Source organism: Propithecus coquereli, unplaced genomic scaffold (assembly GCF_000956105.1).
Source record: "Propithecus coquereli isolate 6110/MARCELLA unplaced genomic scaffold, Pcoq_1.0 Scaffold238, whole genome shotgun sequence".
Classification (NCBI taxonomy): Eukaryota; Metazoa; Chordata; class Mammalia; order Primates; family Indriidae; genus Propithecus; species Propithecus coquereli.
This window is the reverse complement of record NW_012147930.1, coordinates 280,303-293,670: the sequence shown is the minus strand read 5'-3', so window position 1 is coordinate 293,670 and position 13,368 is coordinate 280,303. Positions and strand designations below refer to the sequence as shown.

General features: G+C 50.0%; 1 protein-coding gene across 2 annotated transcripts in view; it reads left to right on the top strand.

Annotated features, from left to right (window-relative positions):
• Positions 1 to 13,368, top strand: part of ERICH1 (glutamate-rich 1) — a 39,177-nt gene that overhangs the window by 17,159 nt on the left and 8,650 nt on the right. For both annotated transcript variants that reach the window (XM_012645862.1, XM_012645861.1), the window contains exon 3: positions 1,370 to 1,504. In XM_012645862.1, the coding sequence (XP_012501316.1) occupies positions 1,370 to 1,504 (135 nt within the window). The remainder of the gene's footprint in view (positions 1 to 1,369; positions 1,505 to 13,368) is intronic.

Here is a 13,368-nt window from a genome sequence, read left to right as displayed (position 1 = left end):
TGTTGATACATTTGTATCCCATCTTGTTGATACAGTTATATCCCGTCTTGTTGATATGGTTGTATCCTGTCCCGTTGATATGTTGTATCCCCTCGTATTGATACATTGTAGCCTATCATGTTGATATGTTGTGTCCTGCCATGTAGATGTGTTGTATCCCATTGTGTTGATATGTTGTATCCCATTATATTAATACATTGTATCCTACCATGTTGCTGTCCTACAATGTTTATTCATTCTACTGCCCCTGTCTGTCTTGATTGTGTGTAGTTCTGCACCATAAGGAATAAGTTACCAGGTACCTTATACAAGGTTTTGTTAGTGAATGTGTTTTTCTACCTTTGGGTAAAAACTGAGGAGTAGAATTACCGGGTCATAGTGTGAATGGATGTTTACCGGTGGGTGCGTCCATCACACACTCCTGTGTTTGACTTTGGGAGTCTTTTTCTATCACAGCCCCTCCTGTGCATGTGAAGTCGTATCTCAGTGTGGTTTCGATTCCCTACTGACTGTGCTTTGGTAACCTTCAAATCTGTGCTTACTGTCCATTGTGTCTCTTCTCCTAAGTGTCTAAGCCTTTTGCCCATTTAAAACAAGTGGATTATTTATCCTTTTATTATCAATTCTAAAAGTTCTTTACATATTTTGGACACAAGTCCTTTGCCATATTAATTACCAGAAGTATTTTTCCCAGTCTTCTGTGGTTGCCTATTTATTTTTTTATAACAACATTTTATTTTTTTATTTTTTATTTTTTATTTTTTTTTGAGACAGAGTCTCACTGTGTTGCCCAGGCTGGAGTGCCGTGGCATCATCTTAGCTCACAGCAACCTCAAACTCCTGGGCTCAAGGGATCCTCCTGCCTCAGCCTCCCGAGTAGCTGGGACTACAGGCATGCGCCACCATGCCCAGCTAGTTTTTTCTATATATATTTAATTGGCCAATTTCTTTCTATTTTTAGTAGAGACGGGGTCTCGCTCTTGCTCAGGCTGGTTTCGAACTCCTGAGCTCAAACAATCCGCCCGCCTCGGCCTCCCAGAGAGCTAGGATTACAGGCGTGAGCCACCGCGCCCGGCCTTATTACAACATTTTAAAGTGCAGAAAATTTTAATTTTGATGAAGTATGACTTTAAATAATCATAGATTGTTCCTGCTTCCTGGCTGGATACGTAGCTGACTTGCTCTTCTGGCAAAATACATGGCATATTAAAATCAGTATTTATGACAGTGGGTAGATTCTGTTGAGCTATTTGATTTCATGTCTTTAATGAATTTAGTTGGAGAAACATTGATGTAATCAGGGCAAGTAAATGTCTGATTGCATTATATAACATTTGCCAGTTCACACTATTTTCCTTTTTTCTTTCAGATGGGGACACCGAGGTCCGGTCTGGGAGGCGGATCTACACCGTAAGTCTGCCTCCAGAGGGGTACGTTCCCTGCGTGCCAGAGCCAGACAGCTGTACGAACTCTGAGAACATCTCCAGCAGTGATGATTCAGAAGGTAAAAAGTGGGGGAAGAAAGGTGAACATCTTTGCAGATAAATCGTCGTCTCCCATATTGTAAGTTAACTTCATCCAGATTTGTAGTCAGGGGTGCAGGTGCAGTCACCGCCCTGTACATCAGCCGTGGGATGCATAGCCAGTGGGCATGGGCACAGAATCTTGTAATGACAGGAGATGCAAAATGGGAATGTGATTATAGCCACATTTGCTAATGCTAGTGCTAGTGAAGTATGGAATTAAATACATCAAAATGTTAATGGTGGCCGGGTGCGGTGGCTCACACCTGTAATCCTAGCACTCTGGGAGGCCGAGGGGGGAGGATCGCTCGAGGTCAGGAGTTCAAGACCAGCCTGAGCAAGAGTGAGACCCTGTCTCCACTAAAAACAGGAAGAAATTAGCTGGACAACTAAAAATATATAGAAAAAAATTAGCCGGGCATGGTGGCACATGCCCATAGTCCCAGCTCCAGGAAGGCTGAGGCAGGAGGCTCTCTTAAGCCCAGGAATTTGAGGTTGCTGTGAGCTAGGCTGATGCCATGGCACTCTAGCCAGGGCAACAGAGCAATACTCTGTCTGAAAAAAAAAAAATGTTAATGGTACTTGTCTTGGTTTAGTAGAACTTGTTTTTCTTGATTTTCCAAGGTTTTCAAAATTTCTGAGATTGTATATCAATTTTGTGATCAAGGGAAGAATTTATTTTGTGTCTCTTAGGAAAAAAACCGAATTATTTTATCTGTTCTTGCTGGTGACTGTCTCACGAATGAGGGAAAACGGTTGTGGGCACAGTTCCTGGGGGCAGAAGAAATGATGCTGCAGGTTGAGTTTTACCTGAGGGTGAAATGGTGATTTTCCCATATGCTGACTTGAAAACTTCCTTTAGAGGAATTTACAATTTTCAAGTACAAGTTGTCCTCAGGTAATTTTCAACAAGTATGAACTAAGAAATTCTATACTGTAAACCTTAATTAATTTACATATCAAGAAAATGTGGTTTTCTCATACATTGATCTTTCCGGCTTCCTGATTAAAGGATCAGAAACCATCAAACCCAAAATGGGGAACCAGGCATTTAGGAAAAACTCAGTTTCCCCTCTGCTCTCACACACACATTCAACACAGAAGGCTTCTGAGACCAAGTGTGGGGTCTCTCCTGCCACCCAGCAGCGACAGTTCTGCAGTGACGGGCACCAGCGTCATCCTGGGTCCCCAAGTCTCCCAGACCCCAGTCGGGCCTCCGGAGCTTCCTGCCAGCTGGCTTCGAGTTGTGGGCCCTTCAACCCCCTCTTTGGGTTCGATTAATCTGCTGGAGCCGCTCACAGACCTCAGGACACGTTTAGTGGGTTGTCATAAAGGACAAGGGATGTCCAGGTGGGGTGTGGGGGAGGGCGAGGAGCCCGGGAACCCGTCCTCTGGGCCTGGGGCGGGGCCCAGTCAGGACCTGCAGTCGGGAAGGCCAGGGAGGTTATGGTCCTGCCTCGGGCCCCCCGGGCCTGCAGCACCCAGCGTTGGAACGGGGGCTGTGTGAGTTGTGAGATGGGTGAATCTCCTAGCACCACACTCAGGAATAATGTATTCACCTCCAAGCCCTATTGAAAATCTTTGAAACACAGTTATTAGATAAATAGATTATTTAACTAGAAAATTTAATTATGTTCTTACGAAGATAAATTACTTTGGTGAATGTAACTCACTGTGTTCTTAATGTGTTTTATAAGAAAATATGCTGGGCTTGTTCACATGCGATTGTACACAGTTGGCTGTTACATGCTAGCATTGTACACAGTTGGCTCCCCCGTCCCGCCAGGGAGTGGAGGTCAGAGCCTGGGTCGAGCAGCCGACAGCCTCTGCCGCTGACTCCCCCACCTAGTCTGGCCTCTGCCTACCCAGACACGCGGGTCCCACCTGTGTGTGTGTCCTTGTGCCCTGGGGCTGTCGCCGACGATGCTTCACCCGACCCTGCCATTGCCGTGTTCTCACCTGCCAGCGACCGGATGGCTCCTGTCTGCTTTAAACAGGGGCTCCTTCAGCTCAGTGCAACATGTCGATGCCGACTGAAGACGCTGACCCGGCTTCTCAGAGCAGCTTCGAACAATCACTCATCGGATTGAGGCTGGAGGTTGACACCGTTTAACTTTGAACACTTGTAACTCATCTCCACGTGCTTCCATTTGCTTTTCTTTTCTTTTTTTTTTTTTTTTTGAGACAGAGTCTCACTCTGTTGCCTGGAGTAGAGTGCCGTGGCGTCAGCCTAGCTCACAGCAACCTCAAACTCCTGGGCTCGAGCAATCCTACTGCCTCAGCCTCCCGAGTAGCTGGGACTACAGACATGCGCCACCATGCCCGGCTAATTTTTTCTATATAGATTTTTAGTTGTCCAAATAATTTCTTTCTATTTTTTAGTAGAGACAGGGTCTCACTCTTGCTCAGGCTGGTCTCGAACTCCTGACCTCAAACAATCCACCCGCCTCGGCCTCCCAGAGAGCTAGGATTACAGGCGTGAGCCACTGCGCCCAGCCTCCATTTGCTTCTCTACTGTCTGTTTATTGAAACATATTTTTCCCCTTGCCAACCCCATGCAGTGGCCGTGGGACGGCATTTGAAACAACAGCGGATTCGAGAGAACTGCGAGAGCCGAGGCAGGTGGCAGAGCCCAGGATGCCCTCAGGGGACAAGGGACCAAGGTGTGGGGACATCACAGGAGCCAGACAGAAGAATTTTTGAACCTTTTCAGTTGCAATTTTAAGCAAAGAAATGTGAGAACTAGAACTGGAAAAGAGGAAAGGTCAGATGTCAGTTTTTCAGAGAAGCACTTCCAGTCACTGACTTTCATTTTGAATATGCAGGGCCCGCAGATTAGTCGGGTAGTAACTTCTAGAAAGCCACAGGAGAAAAGCACTGGTTCGTTTTCGCCTTTGCTGCCGCTTCCTGCCAGCCGTGGTGCCGGTGGCTCCCCACGCGTCCCCAGTAGGACCCCGTTCTACAGGGACAGCCCCGGGGCTGATGCAGATGGGTGCCCACAGGGCCCAGGCACCGGTGCAGGTGGCAGACCCCGTGCCTGAACCCAAACTCGGCCCCTCCTGGTTGCCCGGCCTCCGAGACCGGCCTCCACCCACTGTCGGGTCCCCCACGGCAGCAGTGGCTGCGGGCCAGCCTCCGCTAGGCCAGGACTGTGCCCCTTGTCCTGGCGTCCTTGGTACCTGACCCAGCGCCTTGTGGAAAATCAAAATTTGGTGCTGATTTGCTTATTGAGTAGTTTGTCGGGACAGAGAGACCTAAATGTCAGTCGCGTGTCCCCACTGCCCTGGCCTTTGGACAGTCTCTGACATGTGCAGACCGGAAACGTCAGCCTCGCGATTTGCCAGACGGCAGAGGGTTTATAGGAAAAGGAGGTGGTGTTGTTGGACCTGAATTCCCGTCTTGGATGGCTGGACAGGCTTGGGGGCCTCCCCCTGCACGTCCCTGTCGCCTGTCACCTTTTCTCCGGGAGCTGGCACATAGCCCCCTGCACCTCATGCCCAGAGAAAGCCATCCTTGTTGGCAGGTTTTCTGTGGAAAATGCTGAATGACCTTGTTTGGCACACGCTGGCTCATCTGCCTGGCAGGAGTGCTGTTCTGCTCCGTGTCGTCTGGTCCGTAGGACTCTGCCCTGCACAAAGTCATGTAACCCATTGCTGTGGCGCTAAAGCTCCTCTGGGGCACTGGGACAATAAGTAACCTCCGAGTGTCCCCACCAGGTCATCCCTGTGTGGGTGCCGGGGCTCCAGTGACTGCTGCTGGGGACCCCAGACAGGCAGGAGCTGCCACTGGGGAACAGGTAGGAGCACATCCCTGAGCCACTATGCAAGAAACAAGTCCTGCCACTTAATTTTTAGAAGAAAATACAACGTCCCCGACACGCCTTTTCTCCCTAGGTTTTTAAGTGTTACCCGCTGGCCAGCTTGTATGTTGGTAAACTGTCGCGCTCTGCCTGAAGTCCACCTGGGGTTGTGACGAGGGACGTGGAAGACCGCCAACACTTGAGTGCCCAGCTCCAGGAAAACACTGATAACTCAGAGCACGAGGTTTGGAAATGCTCACTTCACGTCAAGTCAGACCCAAGGGAAGCTGTGTATCTCAGTTATACCAGTTATACCAGTGTCCCTCTCTATGAAAATATCAGTTTGGAATTTCATTTGCTACATTCATCTTCTATTGCAGACTAAAGACGTGGAGAGTATTTTAGTGGGGTTTTTTTGGGGGGGGCTTGTCTTTGTAAAACTGTCATTTAAAATCTTACTCCTAATTCACTGTGCAGTCACTAGCACTTACATAAAAATCCAGGTGAAATATATTCCCTTTTGAGTTCAGTGCTAGAAAAATGTGTTGGTTCTTGTGAACTGATGAACTTCTTATTCTTGGATAGATTTGTTACTCAGTGATACCCTTTTTGCTTTGGCTGCCAGGATGCTCAGACTTCAGCTTCTCATTTCTTTTTTTATTGAATTTCAGTTGTTTCCTTTGGACTCTATTTTCTCATAGTTACCTTTTTCCACTCTCAGTTGCTTAACTCATTCTTTTTAGATGAAGTCATTAAAACAGTTTTCTGAGTTATGTCATACCCTTTTTGTGGGTACACAGGGTAATCGGGACCCAGCAATTAACTCACTCTCCTAAGCCTTTTGGATGTTTGTGTTGGGCTGTGCGCATAGCCCTTGGGTGCAAAGATGGCAGAGGGGGCCCCTAGCTTCAGGGGCCCATCCTTGTGGGGAGACTCGTGTATAGGTGGTCATCGGAGAGGCTGGGGAGTCATCTAAAGCATCATTAGTAGCACTAAGGACCGTGAAGCAGGAAGCAGTACCTTCCCTCGTGTGCGAGGCACTGACCTCATAGCTCGAGTGGGTCAGGGACACAGCAGGACTGCCTGGGGGCCTCAGAGTGGGTGGCAGGAAGGACACGTGTTAGGCCAGGAGGTGCCATGTGTGCCCCTTGGTGGGGCCAGAGCTGCAGAGGAAGCCCACGGGGTGAGGGATTTGAGACCAGAGTTTCAGGGGCTTTGGGTGGAGAAGTGTGCAGTTGTGCTGCAGCCGTGGGCTGTTCTGTCCCAGTCCGAGGAGTGGCATGACCCGGCGTGTGGTACAGGGGCACAGCCAGGGGTGGAGGAGTCAGAGGCCGCTGGACACTGTCCCGAGGTGCAGCCTGCAGCCTGGAGACCTTCCCCAGTGTGGCTGGAGGGAGGGAGTGTCAGTGGGGCAGGGCTAGAGTAGAGTAGGCGAAGTGGCCATACCAGGGATTCATGTCTCCCATGTCCAGCTGGGTGGTTGTGACCTTGAGGTGGGAGTTAACCATGTGGCAAATTGTTAAAAGACGGAGCAGAGGCTGCTGAAATCCCTTTGCAACCATCTGGAGCCGAGCAAACCTAAAACATCATTCCAAGAGTCAAGTGACGAGCTCCGCTTATTAAGAAGTTCACATTTCACATGGAGCAAGTGCCTCTCCTGAATTCAGTCATGGCACGTTGGTCGGCTGGAATCCCTCCTCTCAGGATCCACATCCCGTTTTAAAGGGCGTTTCTTCCTCCAGTTTTGTAAAACCCCAGTCTCACCTCATGTTCTCTCTGCCTTGCGTGAATCTGTGCAGAGCTGAGCTGTTGGAGAAGAGCTGCACCCAGCCCCCGCCTCCCCACGCGCAGCCCATCCTGGGGCCGCGTGGACCCACCTGAGACGCACCCCGCGGGCGGCCGGGTGGCCTCATCTGCACACCCAGCCCGGGAGGCCTCAGCGAGGCGGCAGAGCGTGTGATTTCTGTGCCTGAACTCACTCTGCATCAGGGAAAGGAGGTCAGCGTGGAAAACTGGAGAGTTCTGTGAACACTGGTCTTTGGTGTGAAACGTGCATAACAACAGCCCATGTGTTAGTATTTCATACTGTAACCCAAACCGCTCGCATTTCTTTTGTAAATGGCCAGTCCTGTGTTGCAGCCCCAGTTTTTATCACCCCTCGTGGAACAAGCGTCTGCGCCCACTTCAGAGCCTGACCTACACGCAGGCCGCCCTTCACGTCTGCTCTTCTGTGCCTGTTTCTGTTCTTCGCGGAGCTTCCATTTGCCCACGTTCGTGCTGCACATCTGCGTGCCAAACCGGGAAGCCAGCTCTGCAGTAGACAGCAGCAGCCTTAATAACCCCTCCCGTCTCCCTAGAAACAGAATTGTAACCATGGGCTCATCGTTTCAGTTTTAGCTCCCTGGTAGCCCTCGAGCAGCGTTTTGCCCGTGTCTGTGCCTGCATCCTGGCGGCAAGCGGTCCTGACTCAGCGGCTTACGGGGCGGGCCCTTGTGACGGCCACCTGCTCTGCAGGGCAGTCTCCTCCCCAGTTAGAGCCATGTCCTTACGAGCCGCCCTCTTCCGTCCCGTTTTTATTTCGGTCTCCTTCCCTCTGTCGTCAGGGAGAGGGACTGAGTTGTGTTCGCTGGCGCTGCCCTGGCTCGTGCTCCCGGAGACGCCTTCCCGCTGCACCGGCAAACCCCGAATCAGGAGCTTTCTCACTGTGAGAAGAGCAGCCGCCCTCACCCGTGGCCACAGACCAAGTTCTGGAACCTGGGCGCAGAAATGCTGCATTTATGGATTTACACAGAAATGGAAACCTCAATTTTTGTGAACTGAAGAACAGGCCAGTCTTTGGGAAAGAGCCCCTCCTTTTCTGTATACTCTGATCTTTGACATTTTTTTCCTAAAATGAAAATTTGTTTTTCTTGACAACAAAAATGCTTGAATGGAAAAGCCAGGCATGCGGAAGGTGCTTAGGAAGTGGAACATCACCTGGGGCACTGGGGAGACCTTTGAGTAAACACTTGGTGACTCCTCCCCGTGCAGCGTGTGCACACACAGACTTCTGCAAACTGTGCCGTGTTATATACACCGTATCCCGCCAGCTACTGTTTGCTTTTAATCTTATTATGGAAGTTTTCCCTTTTCAGTACACATGGATGTATTTACGTCTGGGTTGCTGCGTTTTGACGACATCAGGGTCCTCTGTGTTCTGTCCCGAAGCGAAGCCCTGGGAGGACACATCCTGGTTCCAGCCCTTTCTCTTTGGACATTGCTGCTCTCCATTCAGATCCATTAACAAAGAAGGAAACTATGTTTTGAAAGTTATAGGGACTCGTAAAGTCCTCTTCACCCTGAGGGCGTTCAGGCACCCGCTGACCAGGTCCACGTGGGCCGCCTCCCACCAGCCAGACCACCTGGTCAGAACTTGATCCTCAAAGCCCAAACCCGACACAGAAGGTGACTACCTCCATCCCCCTGGCCGCGGCCACCCCTTGTCCATCCTGAGCCCTTGGAGGTCTCCAGCCTCCCTGACCAGGGCCCTGCTGGCTGGGCGTTCTCTCTGCAAGGACACATCTGTGAGACCCCAAAGCTTATGTTGCTAAATATGCGTCGTCTGCCTGTGTTATTACAAAGTATCATCCTGAATTTTAGGCAAACAGCAGACTATTGAAGTAATTTGTTTCATCATATTTTATTACATTTTAAAGATTTACTTTCGCGTATATGGTTTAGATCAACATTAAATAGAAGCTACTACTATTCATTTAGCACCCAGAAGACATTGTTAGCTTGAGGATAATTATCAGATGCAATTTGTAGCCTCAGCTTTGAATGTAGAATAAAACTCACATTCCCTCTAAAATACTTAGTATTTCATTGTAACCCGGTGCAGCTGTGTGAATTAGAAAACTTGGAGGACTAGGCTATTTTTGGCACCTGTTTCTACCCCAGCAGTTCCTCGGAATGTAGGAGCCAAAGAGTAGCTGAGAGAATTTCGACAGATTGTGATTAGCATGTCTGAAAGGTATGTTTTGGGATGGCAGATTTTCAAAGATAGTCACATCATAAATAGTCAGGCCTCTGGTTCCTGCACGTGACTTTTCCTGCGGCTTTTGTGTGCTTTGTGTGAAGAGCCGGACTGTGGCTTTCGCTGGGGTCTGGAGCTGGCCGAGGGGCGATCACTCTCGGGGCGTCCATGGCACTCTGCCGTGGACCAGGCCTCGCGCCAACGGGCCTGGGGCTTCCAGGGAACGGAAGAGACCGTGCCGAGGGTTTCAGAGTTGTTCAGAGGAAGCTGCAGTGATGTTTGCTCCTTGACTTTGAGCTGATCCAGGCAGGCCAGGCTGCGGCTCCGGTTCTGCCCTCCCGTCCTGGTTTCTGGGGCATCCTCACCTCCGACAAGGCTTTGAGGAAGCCTTGAGGTTGAAACTGGGAGTGAAGTCAGGTGTTAAGGAAAAGGTGGTTCCAAGACACTCGATAAAGCGCATGGGACAGGCTTTACTCAGGCCTGTAGCACGGGTGCAGGACCACGGCCAGGGGAAGGACCGGGCTGGACTCTGAAGGTGGCCCGGGCTGGTTCGGGCTGAGGAGCAGGTGGGCTCGGGGGTGGGAGTCTCTAAGGAGACGCAGGGTCTGGCTGAACCCCTGAGGATTCTTGCTGAGGAAGGACCAGGTGGGCTCCTGGGCATGGAGATGCCTGGCCAGGTCTTGAGGGCGAGCAGTACCGGGCAGGGTTCTGGCCAAACTTGCTCCATTCTTGCTAAAACTGGATTTTGCAAGGACATGCACAGAGGGGCCTGGGGGGAGGTTCAGGACCTGGCGAAAGCTCGGCCAAGCAGCATCCTTCCACCCAGATGTAAGCACAGCTCTGTTTTTCAGAAATGTTTCTGATTTGGCAAGAAACCAAGCAACGAAAAGGGAAACATCGTTGTAAAGAACCAGGTACGTCAGAACGAACAGGACCAGCAATCGCAAAATAGACGCACCTGCGGCTTCTGCCGCACTGCCGTGAAAGTTCACTCTGTCTAAATTGAGAAACGTGGCTTTGCAATTATATTTACGATTTCCTCCTCTGAATTATTACCCTTGCATTCTTTCTAAAACTCCAGTCTCCTAGGAAACTTTTCTGCACCTCATATGTGAAAATTATTCCTAAACATCTTTTTTCTCAGTTGCCAAATATGGTAACCTGTGGTGGCTCATCCCACTACAATTGCAGGTGTGTGTTTTAAGTGGGATGTCACCTTTCTCTATGAGCTCAGTAAGGTATTTGTCACAGTGCTTCATTGTCTAGAAGATTAGAAACTTCGCCATCCAGCGGGCAGCGCTCTGGGGGCTCGGCACGTGGGGACTTGAGGCAGGGGGAGCAGAGAGCTGGGGCAGAGGCCACAGAGCCGGTGTGGCAGAGCCGGGCAGACGCATCCAGCCGGGCTCTGTGGGATGTCGTCTTTCGTTAACAGCTTTGTGAGAGGTAGTCAACACACAGCAAGCGGCACACGTTTACAGTGTGCAACGTGATGAGCTTCGGCATAAGCGTCACCCCTGAAGCTGTTGTCACCGTCAAAATAATGACCCAGTGCCGCCAGGTCTCGTCATGGCCTTCCCCGTGCAGTGGATCTGCTCCTGGGTCCCCGGAGTCTGTAGGGAGGGGCTCCGTGGCTTCTGAGACATGGGGGTGCAGTCTGGGCGCTGTCGCTCACGGTCGTGGTTCGGATCCGCGTGGTGTATGTTGGTGGCGTGTTCCTCTGTGCTGCTGGCAGCACTCCCTTGCGTGTGTTCGTACACTCACCTGCGGACACAGCTCATGTGTAGAGAGTCCTTCGGATTTTCTGTGTTTTCTCCGTCTGTGGTCAATGTCACTTTTATTTCTGTCTTTCCAAGTCTCGCACATTTTGATCTCTGTCTCACGTCTTGCGCTTCCCGGGCCCCCTGGGCAGAGGTGACCACAGGTGGCGACAGCAGGCGTCGCTGTTTCTTCCCGAATGTCAGAGGACAGTTTCAGCATCTTGCCGCCATGTGTGATGGCAACTGTGGGTTTTTGTAGAATGCTGCATGAGTTGGATTCTCCTTTCGCTTTCTAGTCTGATGCAGTGTCTTACCATACACTGCTGTCAGAATCGGTCAAAGGCTTCGTATCCCTGGAATGTGTTAATATTTTATCTGGGATTTCTGTGGCTCAGTCTGTGAGAGTGATGGGCCTGCGCCTCTCCGTTCTTGTGACTTCGTGGTCAGGTTTTGGGGTGAAGATGATGCAGGCCCCGCGGAGCTAGGACTGTCACCCCCTTTTCTGTGCTCTGGACGTGCATGTGTGTGGGCTGTTGGACTTTCCTCAAATGTTTAGTCAGTCACAGGTGAATCCACCTAGGCCTGAAGTTCTTTTGTGGGGCTATTTTTAACTAAAGATTCGATTTTTAAAATAGATGTAGGACTATTAAGACTTTCTGTTTTGGCCAGGCACGGTGGCTCATGCCTGTAATTCTAACATGTGGGAGGCCGAGGCGGGAGGATCACTTGAGGTTAGGAGTTTGAGACCAGCCTGAACAAGAGCGAGACCCCGTCTCTACCAAAAAAAACAAAACAAAAATTAGCCGGGTATGATGGTGGTGCCTGGAGTCCCAGCTACTAAGGAGGCCGAGGCAGGAGGATCACTCCAACCCAAAAGATGGAGGCTGCAGTGAGCTCGATTGTGCCACTGCACTCTAGACAGGGCCACAGAGCAAGACTCTGTCTCAGAAAAAAATAGGTTTTCTGTTTCTTCCTATGGCTATTGGGTAAATTGTACTTTTCTCAGAATTCTCCATTTCATACAGGTCTTCTAATTTATTTGCGTAGAGTTGTTTTCAGTACCCTTTTATCGGCTTTTTTTTTTTTTAAAGGAAAAAAAGTCTTGCTCTCTCACCCTGCCTATAGTGCAGTGGCGTCATCACAGCTCACAACAACGTCAAACTCCTGGGCTCACGCAGTCCTCCTGCTTCAGCCTCCCGAGTAGCTGGCACTACAGGTGTGCACCACCATGTCTGGCTAATTTTTCTATTTTTTCAGTAGAGACGGGGTCTCACTCTTGCTCAGGCTGGTCTCAAACTCCTGGGCTCAAGCGATCCTCCCCCCTCGGCCTCCCAGAGTGCTGGGATTGCAGGCGTGGGCCACCGCACCCGGCCCGGTATCAGCTTTTGCCATCAGCAGGACCTGTGGCAGCATGTTTTGTGCTCCTGCTGTTGGTTATCTTGCCTCCTCTCTTCGTAAACAGTCTCATTTGTCCAGTTTCTTTCTTCAAAGTTTTGCTGCTTGTTGGTCCCTCTTGGTTGTACTGTTTTCTCTTCGTTTCCCACTCTCCCGTTTCTCGTCCTTTCTGGCTACTTTCACAGGGTGAGTTTGCTGTTGTTTTTCTGGTTCCTTGAGGTAAAAGCCCATGTCATCGATTTTTAGTCTTCTTTCGTGACATATTTCCTGTATATATAGACATAAACTTCTCTTTAAGCAGGATTTAGTAGCATCCCATAAATTTTGAGATATCATAATTTCATCAAGTTTAAAATAATAAGTTTTCCTTATTATAAGAAGCAGTGTCTGCTCAATGCCCTAAACTTAGAAATCAGAAAAATACGGTGGAAAAAAACAAAGCAACCTACTTACCCCACCCAGAGACAACCTCAGCAAACACCGTGGGATACAGACTTCCAGCATCTTCTTTCAGTGTATATCGTTGTCCTTTTCAAAGGTGCACACACACACACACCCCGTATGAAAGCGTGATAGACTTATTGTTGCTCTGTAGCCTTTTGCCACCCCACCTCCACCTGTTAAAGTAACTGCTTTGTAATCTTGTAAAATGCCAGACGGGTAGTGCAGTGGTTCTCCGTTCTCCGCAGGGCTGCGTGTGTCCTGCCACTCACCAGGAGAAACAGACTGGAGCGTAAACCTGCCACGCGCTCGGCAGGCTGGAACAGCCCGATGCGGGAAGACGCTGATAGTGGGCCTGGCGCCGTCCATTCTGCTCTCAGCGAACAGTACCGGGGGGTTGCTGTGGGGAGATAAACACCCTGTGGATTACTTCTCTCC